The 18,578-nt window shown below is 49.7% G+C and overlaps 1 protein-coding gene across 1 annotated transcript in view; it reads left to right on the plus strand.

Moving 5' to 3' along the window:
- The first annotated feature begins 8,297 nt into the window (after positions 1–8,297).
- The window catches only part of LOC307242927 (dihydropyrimidinase-related protein 2), a 33,597-nt gene continuing 23,316 nt past the window's right edge, over positions 8,298–18,578 (plus strand). The window contains exon 1 of the mRNA XM_080017560.1: positions 8,298–8,655. Coding sequence (XP_079873686.1) covers positions 8,614–8,655 — 42 coding nt within the window. The 5' untranslated portion in view covers positions 8,298–8,613. The remainder of the gene's footprint in view (positions 8,656–18,578) is intronic.

Below are 18,578 nucleotides of genomic sequence, written 5' to 3' on the forward strand. Positions count from 1 at the left end.
CCTCGCTCCACCTCTCCCCCTACTCCCCCTCCCTCTGACTCTCCCCCGACTCCCCCTTACTCCAACTCTCCCCCGACTCCCCCTCACTCCGACTCCATCTCGCTCCACCTCTCCCCCTACTCCCCCTCCCTCTGACTCTCCCCCAACTCCCCCTTACTCCAACTCTCCCTCGATTCCCCCTCACTCCACCTCTCCCCCTACTCCCCCTCACTCCCACTCTCCCCCGACTCCCCCTCCCTCCGACTCTCCCCCGACTCCCCCTCCCTCCACCTCTCCCCCAACTCCCCCTCCCTCCAACTCTCCCCCGACTCCCCCCCACTCCGACTCTCCCCTGTTTCCCCTCACTCCCACTCTCCCCCGACTCCCCCTCCCTCCACCTCTCCCCGGACTCCCCCTCCCTCCGACTCTCCCCCGACTCCCCCTCCCTCCGACTCTCCCCCGACTCCCCCTCACTCCGACTCTCCCCCGTTTCCCCTCACTCCACCTCTCCCCGGACTCCCCCTCCCTCCGACTCTCCCCCGGCTGCTGTGGCTGGCTGCCAAACCTCCCCTGGTTATCTAACACAGCCCCCCTGCCCTGGCCCTGGTGGGAGAGCGTGTTGCTTAGTTTTAGGAAATAACCAAAGTAAACGCAGTAAAGTAGTAGTTTGTCATGTGTACGATGAATAATATTCTTTATTTCTGTCTTTTGTATTAAAATACATCTCGACAAGTTGTGGGCAAATCCATATTCCCTATGCGGTGTTGTGGTGTTGTGGTGTTGTGGTGTGGTGGTGGAGTGGTGGTGTTGTGGTGTTGTGGTGGTGTTGTGGTGTAGTGGTGTTGTGGTGTTGCGGTGTCTCTTGTCGTGGCGTACCACCCACAACACTTCACACACCCACGCAGGCTGACCCTCGCAGCCATTTTTGGGAAGGGGACTCCTCGCAACAAAGCCATTTTCCACCCCGGCCGTTGTCATGGGAACCGGGCAGGATTGTGTGCAGCAGTAGAAAAAAAGTTTTATTATGGTTTGCTTTGCTTTGCTTTGCTTTGCTTTGCTTTGGTTTGGTTTGGTGTGCACACAGCGTTCGAAAAGAAACAAAACACGAGCAGAGAATTCGAGTCCCAGCCAATGTCCTGGGACACACTGGCTTTTTAAAGTGGAAATCCGCAAGAATCTCTGTTATGGATTTTCACTTACACAAAAAAAGGCTAAAATACAAGGTGCACATTCCTACCATTTGCCCTTGAGCAAGGCACTGGCTTGACATAACGTGACATTTTATGGCATGGCAAGACCCTTAACAAAACAGAAATACACTGTATTCATTGTAGTAAGTTGAGCCACGGCAGGGTTGCTTGGCAGTTGAGGAAATAGTCATTTTAGAACACCCCTGGTGCTGATCAATTCCTTCATTTATGTTTCAGTTGTCAAAGCAGTCTTTCTTCGTCCTCTAAATCACATAATCTATGCATGTATCTTTCAGTTCTTGACATTATAATCTGATGTAATAGCTGAAATGTGATTGAATTGATCCAAATAACCCCCTTTGGCTATGTGCGGGCTACATTAACCAAGCATCAGTGCGCCTGTATTCTGGTTGCTCTAGACGTTTGTTAAAAGATTAAACCGCCAAAATGAGGAAATTTCAATAGTCTTTGTTTATATTTGCGTTCGGAAACCTCGGTGTGGTGTGGGGGGGGTGCGATTTAAGCAGCCACACCTGCCTTGGGCCTAGTTAATGGGGCCCGGGAGCAGGGGTGGCTGTGTGCCCGTTGGTCATCAGAGCAGTTTGACGAACACAGGTGAAATCAGCCATCCCCACACACACACACACAGGGAGAGCCTCTGTCAGGACAACGTGTCCATCTGCTCCAGGCTTGTTCCATCTGTCCACTCTCTCCAATATATTGGCGTCTTTGCAGCGTCTCTGTGTCGGAGGGCCCTGGAAACGCCACCGACGTGTGGCAGGCGGAGCTGCCACGCTAAGGCAACCTTCAGGGTCTAGGAGTGTGGCTAACATTTGGTCAAGTTGTGAGGAATGTAGTCGAAAAAACAAGAGTAGCTAGTACTCTAAGCTCTACAGCAGCTCCGCAGCTCCACGGTATGAGATTAATTAAAAGTTTTCTCAGCGTTGCCTCACACTCTAGCCTGTCAGCCTGGTAAACGTCAGTAGTGGGTGAAACACATGTTACTAAAACAAAATTCAGTATTGATATTTATATATTGAATATCGCAGACTGGATCTCTCGCACTGCTTATTTCGGATAGCTCATCACCGATTCATCAGCTCCATATCCGTGTACATTACTGTAACACCACCTGAATGTTCTGTTTTATTGCAAATTGTAATCAGGATCTGAATGAGCACCATCTGCAGAAGCATTTTATGCTGTGTTATAGATTCCGTTATATCATCGAGCACTTTAACTTTTTTTTTTTTCTTTTTGACCTGTGCTGTCAGCATGCTGGACATACAACACAGAGTATTTGTTCCATTGCATCTAGAACAGAGTTAGTCTGCAGGTGGAGTTCAACTTCTCCACCTGCAATGCAACTCTTTATTCATTCTTTAATCATCAACGACTGCTGCAATAACTCTGTCCTGTGGGCGACCTGTGGGATGACAAGAGCACAGCTTCTTATTACACCGAGCCACCACCAACCCCCCTCTTTGGAGAACCATCGTACCATGTTTTGGTCTTTAAACAACCGATCATCATAACTACCCCAACAGGGAGAGAATCACCACGAGTAAGACATAGAAACATGTACATGGAAAAACATAAACACGGAAACATCAGACGACAGCATGTATCGACAAAACAGAGTTAACTAAGTCCAGGAAAACTGGAACAGCAATTGAGCACCTGGCCTCTTCCTGTCATAGTTATGGCAGTAGATGAGGGAGGAAAGGAGAGTGATACAACCAGGAGGGTGTTTGGAGGAGTGTTCAAAGCAGGTGCTGGTGGTGTGTGTGTCTGTGTGTGTGTGTGTGTGTGTGTGTGTGTGTGACGTGTCCGCAGGTGATTTGTCCAAATTATTTCTGGTGTATGAGGTCGGAATTATATTGTAGCACCTAGAAGCAGCGGAAAAGGTCCTGAAGCCACCCCTGAGTCCCACAGCTGTATAGACACCACCAAGCCCACCCACCAGCCGCATAACACCCACGCACATCCCAGAGGAGCATAAACCAGTCCCAGAGAGCGCGAGGAGACCTCGCACAAGCGCACATACAACCCACCCCCATGTGCAGGCATAAGACGCACCCGCAGACGCAGAACCCCTGGCCGCGGGCACCAGGCACGGACCGCAGAGCCAGGTCCCTCGCCGACAGACCGTCACCCTGCGAGAACCGCCCGCCCCGCCGGCGAGCAGGGAGCCCCCATGCCCACCAACACCCCATGCAAAGGCAAGGCTCGCCATACTGCAACCGGCCATATGCCCCCCCCGGCCACAAGCCCCGAGCGCCCACCCATGTAGCTGAGTGTGGTGCAGGATGCCCCGAGGCCCATCCGGTCACCCCCCATCAAACTACACCCCTACACCAACCCATCAGCCCCCCGCTACCCCGGAAACCCCGGTGCTCAATGTGTGCTTTTGGTAAATGAAGTTAAAATTTGCGGGTTGTGGGGGTCCGGGTCCTCCAAGCATGTTGAACCTGACACTTCCCCTCCTGCCCCGCAAACCCAGGTCTGGTGGTGTGTTGTTTGGAGTAAGGTTTGTGTGGGTGTATATGTGTTCTCAGCCAATATGAGTGGTATCAAAATTGCAGGACCGAAGTAAAGCACGCCGGGGCAGGAGTGTGACGGGCAAGATCGCAGCCGCCCGCCACATCCCTACCCACGTAGCTCACACCCAAGCCGTCCCGCAAACCCAAGGCCTATTGTGTCGTGTATGCACTGAGTTTGAGTTCTGGTTCTGGGAGAGATAGGAGAAGCACAACCCACAGCGACCAGCCACGGGCGCAAAGGGGGGGCCAACAGGCCCCTGACCAGCGCCCAGCCCACGCACATGGCAACTACAGAACAGACGACAGCAGACCCCCCCTTCACAGCCCGGCCCCCCCAGCGACGAGTGTCCCGTGCACCGAGAGCGCCAGAGAACAGGTACCTGGACGGCCAGGTGCGACGACGGAAGTCCGCCCAAGCACTTTTACTTTTAATACTTTAAGTACATTTGAGAGCAATTACCTATAGAATTTAAATTTAGTACAAAGGTGGTACTTTCTAGAGTAATGTTGTTTCAGGTTGATTGATAGATAGATAGATAGATAGATAGATAGATAGATAGATAGATAGATAGATAGATAGATAGATAGATAGATAGATAGATAGATAGATAGATAGATAGATAGATAGATGGAGAGACGGACGGATGGATAGATGATAGACAGATAGATAGATAGATGGATTGATGGAAGATGTGTAGAGAGAGGAATAGATGGATAGATAGACGAATGGATAGAAAGATAGATATCCTGCTGTCAGTCATGGTGCTGAAAGGACAGCGCCCATTGCTGTTGTTCCTGAACTGGGTGTGACTTTGGGAACTGTCCAGGGTCCTGATTCCTGAGCCCGTTGACCCCCCGACCCCCCCCCCCCCCCACCCCATCTCCACCCTTCCCGATGGAGGGTGTGTGTGTGGTGGAGGGGGGGGGGGGTTCCGGACATATAAAGGAGGGAGCAAGTCTTTTCTCCGAGCGGCGGAGGACGAGTCATTTCCGGACAGTCAAGCTCCTCTGATGCGCGCCTGCCTCCACCACCACCACTTCCTCCTCCTACAACACCACCACCACTTCCTCCTCCTCCTCCTCCTCCTCCTCCTCCGCCTCCTCCTCCTCCACCGCCAGACTCTAGTCTCCGGAAGGGTTCACGCAGGCTACAGGTAATAATCCCCCCAATCTACATTTATTCTCAGATACTCTTCTATTCAATGTGTCGTCTGTGAGATCCGTCAGGTTGCAACGCTTTCCTTTGTGGCCGGATCGTCTTGGTGCTTTGGGGTTTCCGGGGCTTGGGGCTGCGAAAAATGCAAGCTTGCCTCATGAGTAAGCAAGAAATGTGTGAAGATGATGAGCTGGGAAAAGGGCTGGGGGCGCTTGTGTGTGTGTGTGTGTGTGTGTGTGTGTGTGTGTTGTTTTTTTCCCCTGCACATTTTGGGCGCAGTCATTCCCTTTGGGTAAAATCATATGGGCATGTAGGTATAGTGACTGCGCCCAAAACGTACGTCCGTACGCATGCACATGGATGCGTGCGTGTGTGTGTATGCATCGTGGTGCATCATCATCTGAGCGGCGTATTGTTGATCCACAGTGCCTCCACCTGAGACCCGGAGCCGGCAACGAAGGCGGAGGTTCCAGTCCTAAGCGTGCGCATCTCGTCGTGCGTCCTCGCCCCAGCGTCTTGCGACCCCCCCGCCCCCCACCCCCGCCGGCTGTTCCAGCATGTCGACCACCGGGGAAGTCCCGTCCTTCTTCCAGAACATGGGCTCCGGGAGCCCGAAGCCCCGGCAGAAATTCTGCGGCATGTTCTGCCCGGTGCAGGGCTCTGCGGACAGCAAGACCCTGGACCTGGACTCCCTGTCCCGGGGAAGGGGCGGCGATGGGGGCAGAGCGGCGGACCGGCAGACCGAGGTGTGCCAGCCCCGGAAGGTGGAGATCCGGCAGAGCGGCGGCAAGGAAGCCCTGCAGAACCTGGACAACAAGGTGGTGCATCTTTCTTTCTTTCTTTATTTCTTTCTTTCTTTCTTCCTTTCTTTCCTTCCTTCTCCCTCCCTCTCCACCGTCTCCACCCACTCCGAAAGAACAAACAAAACTTGCATCCAGTGTTAAATTTATGTAGGAAATGAAAGGCATTTCTTTTGTTTGGCCAAGCTTTCCAGACGCTGTGTATTTGTTTTCACTGCATTTCCCATCGGGCACCGTGACGTAATGTGATTTATTATGACGTAATACGATCCAACGCGATAGAGGGCCAACCCAGAGGGAGCGGCTCCTAAATGGACATGAATGTTCCACATCACTGGATCAATGTCGACATTTGTAGAAATTAAGATGCACATTTTAACTTGAGAAAAAAAAAATATATACATTTTCAAGGTGATGCTGTGGTTGATCCAATCCAATGCATTTTGATGTTGTTTCTGTTTCTGATGGTCTGTAGCTGAGGGTCTGTAGCTGAAGGTCTGCAGCTGGTGGTCTGTAACCGGTGGTCTGCAGTTGAAGGTCTGTAGTAGGTGGTCTGTAGCTGATGGTCTGTAACTAATGGTCTGTAGCAGATGATCTGCAGCTGATGGTCTGCAACTGAAGGTCTGTAGCAGGTGGTCTGCAGCTGAAGGTCTGTAGCAGGTGGTCTGTAGCTGATGGTCTGTAACTAATGGTCTGTAGCAGGTGGTCTGCAGCTGAAGGTCTGTAGCAGGTTGTCTGCAGCTGAAGGTCTGTAGCAGGTGGTCTGCAGCTGAAGGTCTGTAGCAGGTGGTCTGCAGCTGAAGGTCTGTAGCAGGTGGTCTGCAGCTGAAGGTCTGTAGCAGGTGGTCTGCAGCTGAAGGTCTGTAGCAGGTGGTCTGCAGCTGATGGTCTGCAACTGAAGGTCTGTAGCAGGTGGTCTGCAGCTGAAGGTCTGTAGCAGGTGGTCTGTAGCGATGGTCTGTTGTAGGTGGTCTGTAGGTTCGTGGTGTGTAGAAGGTGGTCTGTAGCAGGTGGTTTGCAGCTGAAAGTCTGTAGCAGGTGGTTTGTAGCTGGTGGTCTGCAGCTGATGGTCTGTAATTGGTGGTCTGTAGCTTGTGGTCTGTAGCAGGTGGTCTGCAGCTGAAGGTCTGTAACTGATGGTCTGTAGTAGGTGATCTGTAGCTTGTGGTCTGTAGCAGGTGGTTTTCAGCGGAAGGTTTGTAGCAGGTGGTTTGTAGCTGGGGTCTGCAGCTGATGGTCGGTAAATGGTGGTCTGTAGCTTTTATCTGCTGCTGATGTCTGTAGCTGCAGCTGATGGTCTGTAGCTGGTGGTCCGTAGCTTGTGGTCTGTAGCTGGTGGTCCGTAGCTTGTGGTCTGTAGCTGACCCATGTGATCCCTGCAGTGACTTGCAGCACTGCAGGGAGGTCAGTTGAAGAACCCACTGAACCTTCATTTGTTTCATTGATCCCTGGACAGTAATGGACGTTATGCACAGTCTGTGTGGAATCTGTTTATCTTTTAGGATCCGAGAAACAGTTCAGCGTGTGAACACTTCTTTGTTTTTCCAAAGTGCATGAGGTACATTAAATACAATTTAAAAAAAAAACACAAACACAAACAATTCTACATATTTATGAGAGCACAAGTTGGACTTAAGATAAAAAATGTGCATATTTTAAAGATCCCCTAAATAGACGGAATGAGAGTCTCGGTTTGACTTAATGTGATTAAATATGGATTTGGATAAAGACGTGAGTGGTTAAATAAACATCAAGACCACGCGCACACACACTCTGCTGCTCCTCTCAAGGGTCAAGGGTCAAGGGTCAAGGGTTTTTTTTTTATTGCCAAAAGCACAACAAAGCAGATATTACTGCTATGACATCATTGACTCTCTTGTTTCTCCCCTCTCTCTCTCTCTCTCTTTTGCTCTCTTTGTCTTTCTTCCTCCATATCCTGCCTTTATACCTCTCCCTTCCTGTTTATCTTCCTTTCTCTCCCTCTCCCAGTTGTGTATCGTCCTTCTTTCCATTCCCCTCCCTCTTTCTTTCTTTCTCTCTCTCTCTCCCTTGTCTTTCTTCCTTTCTTTCTCTCTCTCTCTCTCCCTTGTCTTTCTTTCTTTCTTTCTTTTTTTACCCTGTCTGTCTTTCTTTCTTTCTCTCTCCCTTGTCTTTCTTTTTTTTACCCTGTCTTCCTTCCTTTCTTTCTCTCTCTCTCTCTCTCCCTTGTCTTTCTTTCTTTATTCATCGATGAAATCAAAAACTTCAGGGTTATTTTGTAATTGCAAAAGGACACTATCTGCGCGTTTGAGTTCAGTTTGACGTGAAAATACATATTTAGGGGAGCGTGCGTGCGCGTGTGAATCGGGAAGAAGACGCTTCCACATTCGGGACCCTTAAAGCCGTGAGACCGGACAGGGATTCAGCGTCGACAGTGGGAGCGGAATCCGCTCCCGAGTGGAGCAGGGCGGGGCCCTGCGCGTGCGCGGTGGCTCCCCGGGACCCCAGGCCTCCTCCTCCTCCCTCCTCCTCCTCCTCCTCCTCCTCCTCCTCCTCCCTCCTCCTCCTTCCTCCTCCCTCCTCCCTCCTACTCCCGCCTCCCTCCTTCCCAGTCCGTCCGGAGGTTTTGCTGCATCGGCGGAGATCCGGAGGCAGGGACCAGACAATTCCACCCGATTCCTCCTCTTCCTCTTCCTCTTCCTCCTCTTCTCCTTCTCGTCTTCCCCGTCTTTCCCGCGCGGCCTCTGCAGCCTCCCCTGCGGCACCGACACCGCCCTCCCTCCCTCCCGCCCGCCCTCCCGGTCCGGTCCGGTCCGGTCCGGTCGGTCCGCCGCGTCTCTCCTCCTCCTCCTCCTCCTCCTCCTCCTCCTCCGCCCTTTCCTCCGTCCTTCCCACCCGCGGCGGCAGAAACCCCCCGCGCGTCCCACTCCTCCACCGGCGGCGGCTCCGGAGAGCGAGCGGCGAAGATGTCCGGCTACCAGGGCAAGAAGAACATCCCCCGCATCACAGTGAGTTCGGGGGCGGCGCTGGAGCCGTCTATAACAATGCATTTCATATTTTAGTGCTTTGAAAAAAAAAAAATATATAGAAATATGTTCAGGATGCACGCACGCGGGGGGGCGGTGCACGAGCAGATCCACGCACACGCAGCTCGATCGCCGCGTGCAGCGTTGCTCCGAATCCCAGTTTATTTCCGCGGATCTGGACTCGCTTCAGTGTGAAATCTGCTCAAGATCCGCGGTATGCGGGCGCGGGGAGGAGGGCGCGCGTGGTTTTTGGTGGGTGGTGGTGGTGGTGGTGGTGGTGGTGGTGGTGGTGGGGGTGGGGACGTCTTCGCGACAAGTGCCGCGGTTGTCTTTAAAGGGAACGGTGAGATCCGCCGCGGGTCGACCCACATTTCGGGGTGGGTGACGGGGGGCGGTGGGGGTGGGGTGGGGTGGGGTGGGGTGGGGGGGCTTGGCTCGGTGCGTGGAACGCTACGGCGCCACCCGGCTCTTTTGTTGCACGCGGAGCCGGGCGGCGGCGACGGCGGCGAGACGCGTCCGCGGCCGCGCACCCGCTGCGGCGGCGCGACAACACCGCGAGCGCCAACAAACAAACAAACAAACAAACAAACAAACAAACAAACAAACAAACAAACAACTAAACAACTAAACAACTAAACAACTAAACAACCGCACTGGGTTTGGGCCGGAGCGGGGACATTGAATCAACTGGAAAAAAAAAAAAAAAAAAAAAAAAAGCTGAAATTTGTAAAATTTCTCATTCAATTTAACTTTTCTCAAATTTAAAATGTGCATCTTGATGGGAACAGGAAAGGGATTTTTATTACGAATGTTTTCATTGTTTTAAGTTGATCCATTGACTCCAATGACTCCTATTGTTTCAGTATGTATTGTGTTTTCCAAAAATCATTATTATTATTATTATTATTATTATTATTATTATTATTATTATTATTAATAATATTATTATTATATTATGATTACTGTTATTATTATTATTATTAATAATATATTATTATTATTATTATTATTATTATTGTTATTAATATTATTACTATTATTATGAATATTATATTATATTATATTATATTATATTATATTATATTATATTATATTATATTATATTATTATTATTATTAATAATAATATTACTATTTTTATTATTATTAATAATAATAATAATAATATTATTATTATTATTATTATTATTATTATTGGAATCCAGAATGGGTTAAAGTGAACAAAGTGAGTGATGATAGTGATTTTTTTTTTAGTGGCTGGATCCACAAAAAGCCATTCAATGGAAAGTAGGAAACAGGGAGGGGGAGGCATTGATGAGTATTTCCTTCCATCTCGCTCTCTCTCCCTCTCCCCCTCTCTCCCCCCCCCCCTTCTTCTCTCTCTCCATCTATCTCTGTCTCTCCCTCTCCCCATCCTCTCTTCCTCGCTCTCCCTCTCTTCCTCTCTCTCTGTCTTTCTCTCTCTCTCTCTATCTCTCTCTGTCTCGCCCTGTCTCCCTCTCTCTCTCCACCTCTCTCTCTCTCTCTCTCTCTCTCTCTGTCTCGCCCTGTCTCCCTCTCTCTCTCCACCTCTCTCTCTCTCTCTCTCTCTCTCTCTGTCTCTCTCTCTCTCTCTCTCTCTCTCTCTCTCTCTCTCTGTCTCTCTCTCTCTCTCTCTCTCTCCCTCTCCCTCCCGCTCCCCCACTCCGCCATGCAGACTGGACAATACGGAGGTCACTGTCCGCCCGTACTGTCTCCGTCAGGGGTCTCAAACAACCGGCCCGGGGGCCGCATCCGGCCCGCCTGTCAATTCAATATGGGCCCACTACGTGGTGATTATATATTGATAAATCTGGCCCAGAAATATTTTATTCAATTCTTGACGCTTCATTAATCCACACGAATGTACTTAATGTTTTAAAAATATGAGAGCTATTTCCAACAGGATTATGAGGCCGTTAAAAAGAAACAAAAAAAACAAAACCAAACCAAAAACAGACCGCTTTCCCCTCGAGGTTCACCACGGGCCCCCTGGAAGAAGACAACCTGGCCGGTGGCCCCCCAGGTCATTAGTGTTTGAAACCACTGGCCCCCAGTGAACCGACATGACTCCAGTGGAAGTGAAAGTGCTGCATTGACCTTCCTCCTGAAGTAAAAAGTATAGAAGTACTTTGCTGTAAAATGTATTGCAGTTTATAAAAAAGTACTCTTTCTACAAAGTAAAAGTTGTAGTACTACGCTTCACACCGTGATACTGTAGCTTCCTTTCTGCAGACGCTGCTCATGCAGATCCTGATTACAGTTTAAAAAAAATATATATGATATCGTCTTTATATTACTACGGGAGCATATGTGGAGTCGCGGTAATTTACAAGGATATGGAGATAATGAGTCACCGGTGAGAAATCCTCAGTCAATTGGATGGATCCAGTTTCAAACACAGGATATTATTCGAAATTGGTGAAATTCCGTTGTTTTGCTGCGTTAGAAAACACAGCGACGTGAAGCGTGTTAGAAATCCACGCGTAGTGGAGCACAAGGCCAAAGTCTCCCAAACGGAAGCGCTCGATGAGCGGTTTGATAGACCCGCTCGATGGTCAAAACAGATCAAAATTAAAAGGGTTGGAAATCCTCAGAATACAGGTATCATAATATATATAGGAGTATGACGTTCAAAGTGGCCGAAACTGAAGGTACTTCATTCCGGCGCTCGATGCGATAGTGTTCGGCTGCCGTAGGGGCCCCGCCTTCCCGCGCGGTATGCGCAACGTGTTGCCGTAGGGGCTGTGATCTGAGCCTTCACTCAACGTGCCGCCTCGCGGTGCCGACTCAAAGGTTTTTGTCCCGTGCGTCGACGTCGACGGTGACGCCCTCCCGCCGCAGCGTATCCCACAATGCAGCGCTGACCTTCCATCCACTGCAGCACTTTCCGCACATGTGTGCGTGCATGTGCGTGCACGCGCCGACCTCTGATTTAAAATAGAACTATTTCTCAGCCGCTCACAGTCCACACAACGCGGTTGGAAATATGTCAACAAATAGAATAATATCCTCATACACATGATGCTGCGTGGCCGGGCCGGACGTCACTGACGAAATCCAGTATCGTTGCGTTTTTGGACCTAATGCAAACCGAGACCCGAGCGCCGTCGCTCGGTCGGAATACCCCTCTCCGATTGGGCCCACGGCCGCCCAGTCAGCGCCCGGCCGCTTCTGAGCGACGAGCACGGCCTGTTAACAACGTGTAACAACGAGTCCGTCGTTCGGCTCCGTCGCCGTGTCCCGTTTTGGTTTCCTCGGCGGAAGCTCTCCTAAACCCGGGCGCCGCGGTGTTTGAAATAAATCCTTTCGAATCCGTACTCCGTCTCGCGGTTTCCTCGGATGCAGTCGGCGGGCAGGATAAGGTGGTGGCCCGGCCTTGGCTCCGTCGAAACGGTTCCATTTGCTCGCGTCGCGTGAGGCAGCAAATCGCTGGCGTCCACTGTGAACTGTGCCAAACGTCTCGGCCTTTTACCGCCCCCCCCCCCCCGGAACCTCAGTTTATCCAGCGATTATTTTCAGCTCGTGAGTCAAGGAGTCATTTTCAAAGGCTTGAGCGTCGGCGTCTTGCATCACCAACCGTTTGGCTGCAACCACGAGCGCGGCCCCGCACGTTCCTGACGTCCCCAGGGGCCGACGGGAAATAAAATGTTTTTTTTAAAAAGTGGCGGCCGCGGCAAGAAAGAGAGCCGCGAGGCGCCGCGCGCCGTCCCCCCGGGGCGAGAAAGCAGGGGGTTCAAGTCGCGCCTTGCGCCGCGCTTAATTTCCGTCTCAGCGCCGCAGAGAGCAGTTGGCGAGCAGATCAGAGGATTAGAGGCTGAAACGGTCCGAAACAGCGACTAAGCCGAACCTAAGGGGATCGCCTGTCTCTACTCCTGACAGGCTGCGAGGCGCCCGAGACGGGGGGGATGGATGAAGTTGGCAACCGGGAGAATGAAATGAAATTGAGAGTTTGATTCATCCGAGAGGCGACGCGTTTGTTTTTTTTTTTTTGTTAAATTTACTACAGCCTGCATTTATTTACAGTATTCTCAAAATCGAATGCCGCAATTTCTTCCCGCTTTTGAGAAATGCCTCAGTAGTCGACGAACTGACGATGTAATGTAATATAATGTAATGTAATAATGTATTTATAATGACCATTGATTAGAACGGTGGTTCTCAAACTTTTTTTTTTAGCACTGACCCCGCGAATGATGTGCGGCTTGTGCATCGTGCATCGCGAGTGCCCCCCTTTTAAGAAACGCTGGATTAGAACATCCAGAACACGCTGTGAAGTTCGGGAAACTGTTTTATTTTACTGTCGCGCCCCTTAAAGACAAACGTTCGATCAAGTTAAACCGCGACGCTGAACTACGTCGCAATATCACGGTGACCAAAATCCCAGAAGGAGTCTCGTCTCATCTCACAATATTGACGACATATTGATACATCCCCAATACCGCTGACTCGGGGCGGCTCAGCAGCGGCAGGCGGCCAACGCCGATTGGTTCCAGGTTTATTCCAGAGCCACACTCAGTCCCAAGTCTTTGTTGTGACAACGGCCCTCTCCTCCCCTCTGCCCCCTCGTCGCGGAGGCAGGCGCCGCTACCGCTGCTGGCTCTACTCCAGCCAGTGACCGTTTTCAGATCAAGGACCCCACCACCTCATAACTACACCTGGCCCGGGGTTCTCCGCCCTGCAGACGGGGGCTGGGCAGACGCTGGTTTTGGGTTTGGACGACGGCGACAGCCCGAGCTGCGGCGTTAACGGAGGCTCGCAAGGTCAATTCGAGGATCAGAAAATTAAGATCGAATCTGCTCAAAATTGTTTTTATATAAAAAAAAAAAATTCTTTGTTCCGGCTTCCACACTCAGCGAGTGATTTACTGTGCTCTGGTGCTGGGATACTTGAGGTAGCTGCAGCTGGAATTGAGGTAGTTGAGGGAAGTGTAACTGGCATTGGGGTAGTTGAGTTGAACTCAACTGGCATTGATGGCGTTGAAGTAGCTGCGGCTGGAATTGAGGTAGTTGTAGTAGTTGCGACTAATTGAGCTAGTTGAAGTCGCTGTGGCTGGAATTGAGGTAGTTGTCGTAGCTGCGACTGGAATTGAGGTAGTTGTCGTAGCTGTGACTGGAATTGAGGTAGTTGTCGTAGCTGCGACTGGAATTGAGGTAGTTCAAGTAGCTGTGACTGGAACTGCAAACATACGGGCGTGGGGCCTTTAAAAACTGATTGTATGAGTCATTGACCAAAGCCAAATTGTTGGGTTGCCAGTTTGAGTTGAAAAGGCAGCACAATTTGAAGTGGCAGCAGGGTATTGGTTCCTGCCACAATGGAGTGCAATAAAACTGAGCTGGATTAATGAATGTGCACAGTCCTGTCCTCACCACCACGCTGCCTGGCTGCTGCTCCACATGATGTAAGAGCATTGGTGAGCATGCCCCTCGCTCAGCTCGGAACATCCAAGTTACATAAAAAATATGACCGCCAGTTCCATTTTACATGTATAGTTTAGCTAAAAAAAAACGACAAAAAAAACAACATCATTTCCTTTGGGATTGAAGCCTCTTTTGTTGACACGTTCAAGGGATGTAAGGTTGAGGATGATGCATCTTTGGGGAGAAGCCTGAAGCGAGCAGCTTTGGAGCCAAACTGTTTGTCAAACTGCAGCTCGCACGCAAACCACCCGCCGTAAGCGGCGCTCGGCCCGTGAGCCCCTCATCACGTGAAGCCGTGGCGCCAAAATGTGCTCGCCCTGGTATTTGGAATATGTACTCCATCCCTTCCCGCGCGGCAGTAAAACTTGCTGCTACCGACCCTATCAGTGCCCGAGACAGTGTTTATTTGGCAAATCCAACGGGACGCGTGCCACATTGACGCCGGTGCCGGCCAACGGCGCTGTGGTATCAAAGCTGGTTATCTTGTTACAGCCGCACGGCGACTTGAGATTTAATTTGCCCCAATTTCAAGCCACGAGCCACCCACCCGACGCCGCCGGGAGCCGTTTGGTCTCACATCACCCAGAGATCCGCGCACCCAAAGGCCGCAAGGTCTGTTTGTTTTTTGGCCCCCGATGCCGCCCTCGATTTCCATTCATAAATCCAAAGTGACGGAAAATAGATGCTGGGCGTGTAATGGGTTTCTTTGTGTGTGTGTGTGTGTGTGTGTGTGTGTGTGTGTGTGTGCCGGTGTGTGCGTGTGCGTGTGCGTGCGCATGCGCGCGCGTGCGCGTAACCTCCAAAGAAAGGAGATTACTGGGGAGTGCGTGAGTACGCTGGTAACACAGCCTTCATCTCCCCTTGCGTTCAGTTCGATGCTGTAAAGCGAATTGTCTGTAACTAAGGAGAGGTTTGTTTACAGGCGGCGTTGCCGGGTGACGTCGCTCCCTGCAGAGCCGAGCGATTTCCCCGGTGGCACGCGACAGCGACTCGATGTCGTCCGCGATTTTTCCGGTTTTCCCCGATGGCCGATGCCGTTGAACGTCGTTGTTGAGGCTGAATCCCGGTGGAGCGCTGCGGTTCTCAGGACGTGGCAGACCGTCCGTTCGCAGTATCCACCTCGCTGGTGATCGCGTCCCACATATTTCTGGCGCGTAAATATGTCGTGAAGGCATCGGCTCGTCCGACGGGGTGTCGTCAGCAGCAAAATCGAGATATCCGTGGCCCGGTCCCGTCTCCCACTACGTCTACTGTAGTTACAGCCCGAGAAGAGAATTTAGACATTGAGATTCTGTCGGCCGTACGTCACAGGAAGGGAAAACACATTGAACCCGAGGGGTAGATTGGTTCAGAATTGACTTTTGTCAATTGATTGGTGTCGGCACTACATACAGGGGCTAAAAATAAACTCTCATATGGTCCATGGAAAAATGGTAAAAGTCCAGCTGAGCACACGACTCGCTGTTGTACCGGAGAGATAACCAGCTCTCCCACCCCCCCCGGTCCGTTTTACTAAGGTTTAGAAAAAGGGAGCGGGGTTAACTTGAAAGTCTCTTAAGCGTTGGGTTTGACGGTTTGCCGCCTGTCCACCTGTCCCCCTGCAACCCTGGGAGAACCCGTTGCTTTAAGACATCGTCGTTCAACATGTCATGAAATCCTCTTCACGGCGAAGACGATGACGGAGGCTGGACCAGGGGGGGGGGTGGGGCGGCTCCGTCATCCAACACACACTTCAGTCATATTAATTATTATTCACTATTATTTGATTATATGTTGATTATTGTTTATCTGCCTGAGGCGGCGGATGTCTCCCCCCTCGCTTTTTATTTTATTTTTTTTTCCCCGCCGCCCTGCTTCCCGTGCGGAGGACATCAGGCGGAGTTGCCCGGTTGCCGCCAACGTTGGCACCCGAGCCGAGGCGGTCTTCAAGGGGTCTGTTAATGCTGGCGCCGCCTGTGTCGACACGTCCCTCCCTGTTGTTCGGATCGGAGCGAGCGGCTCGCAGATTGTTTGAAAGACGTGACGAACGATCCATACGTCCACACTCCGTTATCAGGATATTGCGTTCTCACGCTCGGCGCAGATTCATCATCCCTCCGAGTGTGTTTGAGCGTGAGAACCCTTTTGTTTGGGTTGGAAATACAATTATTATTATAATCTCTGAGCCCGGATGCCAGATTTGGTCACTACTCGTTTCAGCAGGTGGTGCCACTCTACAGCGCGCATGCACATGCTTGTATTTTGGCAAAATAATTCTGGCACATTCCTCCACAGTTACGCAAAATAAATCCATTGTTTCATTGTTGCTATGCAATTAGGAGCAATAATTGTACGTTTTAAGCCCAATCAGATAAGGAACAAGCGAAGCTAACTTAAGTGAAGCTTAAGTGAAGCTTAAGTCAAGCTTAAGTCAAGCATAAGTCAGGCTTAAGTCAAGCATAAGTCAGGCTTAAGTCAAGCATAAGTTAAGCTTAAGTGAAGTATAAGTTAAGCATAAGTGAGGCTTAAGTAAAGCTTAAGTGAAGCTTAAGTTAAGCTTAAGTTGAGTTTAAGTCAAGCTTAAGTCAAGCGTAAATCAAGCTTAAGTTAAGCTTAAGTCAAGTGTAAGTTAAGCATAAGTTAAGCTTAAGTCAAGCGTAAGTTAAGCGTAAATTAAGCTTAAGTCAAGTGTAAGTTAGGCTTAAGTCAAGCGTAAGTTAAGCATAAGTGAAGCTTAAATTATGCTTTTATTAAGACAAGCTTAAGTCAAGCTTAAGTGAAGTTAAGAAAACTTCAATTGGCCAATTGGCAAAACTCATCCAACGTGTTTACAATGTTTACAGAAAGGCACTTGACTTTTTGACCCAGTGAACAGGACTAAGAACCTTTTCGAGAACCTTTCAGCCAAATCTTTTTTTCTGCAAACCGAGCAGTGGTTTTCATGAGATAAAGCCTGCGTTGCCCAGGGGTTGGAGTCCATCAGAATTTAGGTGTGTCATTTTTAACAGTTACCAAAATAACCTTTTGTAAGCTTATCTCCACTAACACACAATTTGGTCATCTTCATGCTTTACCTTTATATATGACTGTACATATTTTAAAAGTTAAAAACCCTTAAATTCCCACTTGTGACCGTATGGTTATTCAACGGCTGCAGTCAACGCTAAGTCTTTGTGGGAGCATTTGGATTGAAACAACATTTTGCGGCCCGTGGCGGCACGCCCGTTGAGCCCCGTTGGCCTCCGAAGGTCATTTAGCAGAGATCTGGTGTTAAAACGTCTGAGAAGCAGATTTCCACCCGACTCTACGCCTTTATCAGGCAGGTGATGTGCTTTACAACGGATACAAACAAATCTGTTTGGTATATCAGCTCACACGTTGGGCTCAGTGTACTTCCTGTGTGTGTGTGTGTGTGTGTGTGTGTGTGTGTGTGTGTGTGTGTGTGTGTGTGTGTGTGTGTGTGTGTGTGTGTGTGTGTGTGTGTGTGTGTGTGTGTGTGTGTGTGTGTGTGCGATGGGAGTCGAGGTTTCCATGTTGGAAAGGTCACTTCCTGTCTGGTCCAGTAGATCCGTGGTCCTCCCTTTTTTAAGCTGGTAATCCTATAGTTTATATTCATATTTTGTATATATATATACGTATATATATATATATATTATTTTTTTTTTAATTAAAAATTGTATATTTACATTTTTATTTATTTTTTCCCTCTGGTGGACACTTTAAATCCTTTATTGAACCTTCATCTTTGAGTTTGGAGAAAAGGAGCGAAACGTGTGATTTCCTACTGACTAATGTAATTATCCTTTAATGGCGTCACGTCATTTAATGGAATATGCCGTTATGACATACAAACGGTAACAAAGAACTGAGGATGACATTATATCTGAATTTATTTTAATATTTAATACTTCTTGGCAGTCGTCCACTGATCTTCTCCTCAACTTCCTGCTGAGCACGGCAGCAGAAAGATCCCAGCGCCACACATCCGGGGTTGGATTTATTAAATACTGTTCTCAGCAAACTGTTTATTTATAGGATTTTTTTATATATTCATTTTTGTTCCAATGTCAGCACTATTTTCTGTTATTATTCCTCCTAAATTGATGATTTCCGTACCTGGCTAGCGCCCCTAGTGGTACACGCGCATACTACACGCAGTGCAGCGGGGGCGGCGGACCACCGGCGCGCCTCGTCCTCCTCCGCCCCCTAAGCCCCGAACGCACGGCAATTACATTAACAGGGGCCTCGTGGTGTCTAAAAGCGTTCCCGAAAGTAATCCCACAATGCACCATTTCATTCGAAACGTCGAACGGCCCAATTTCAACCCGGCACCGTGTGCATATGACGCTGGACTCCTGTCGAGGGATTTTCAGTGGTCATTATGGAGTAAAAACATTTTTTATCTGTCGTACCGACTGATTACCTCAGCTCTTATCCTAACTGGTTGTCCACACACATGTACACACACGTACACACACACACTCAGTCC

The sequence above is a fragment of the Zeus faber genome (genome assembly GCF_960531495.2).
Source record: "Zeus faber genome assembly, chromosome: 17".
In the NCBI taxonomy this organism is placed as follows: domain Eukaryota; kingdom Metazoa; phylum Chordata; class Actinopteri; order Zeiformes; family Zeidae; genus Zeus; species Zeus faber.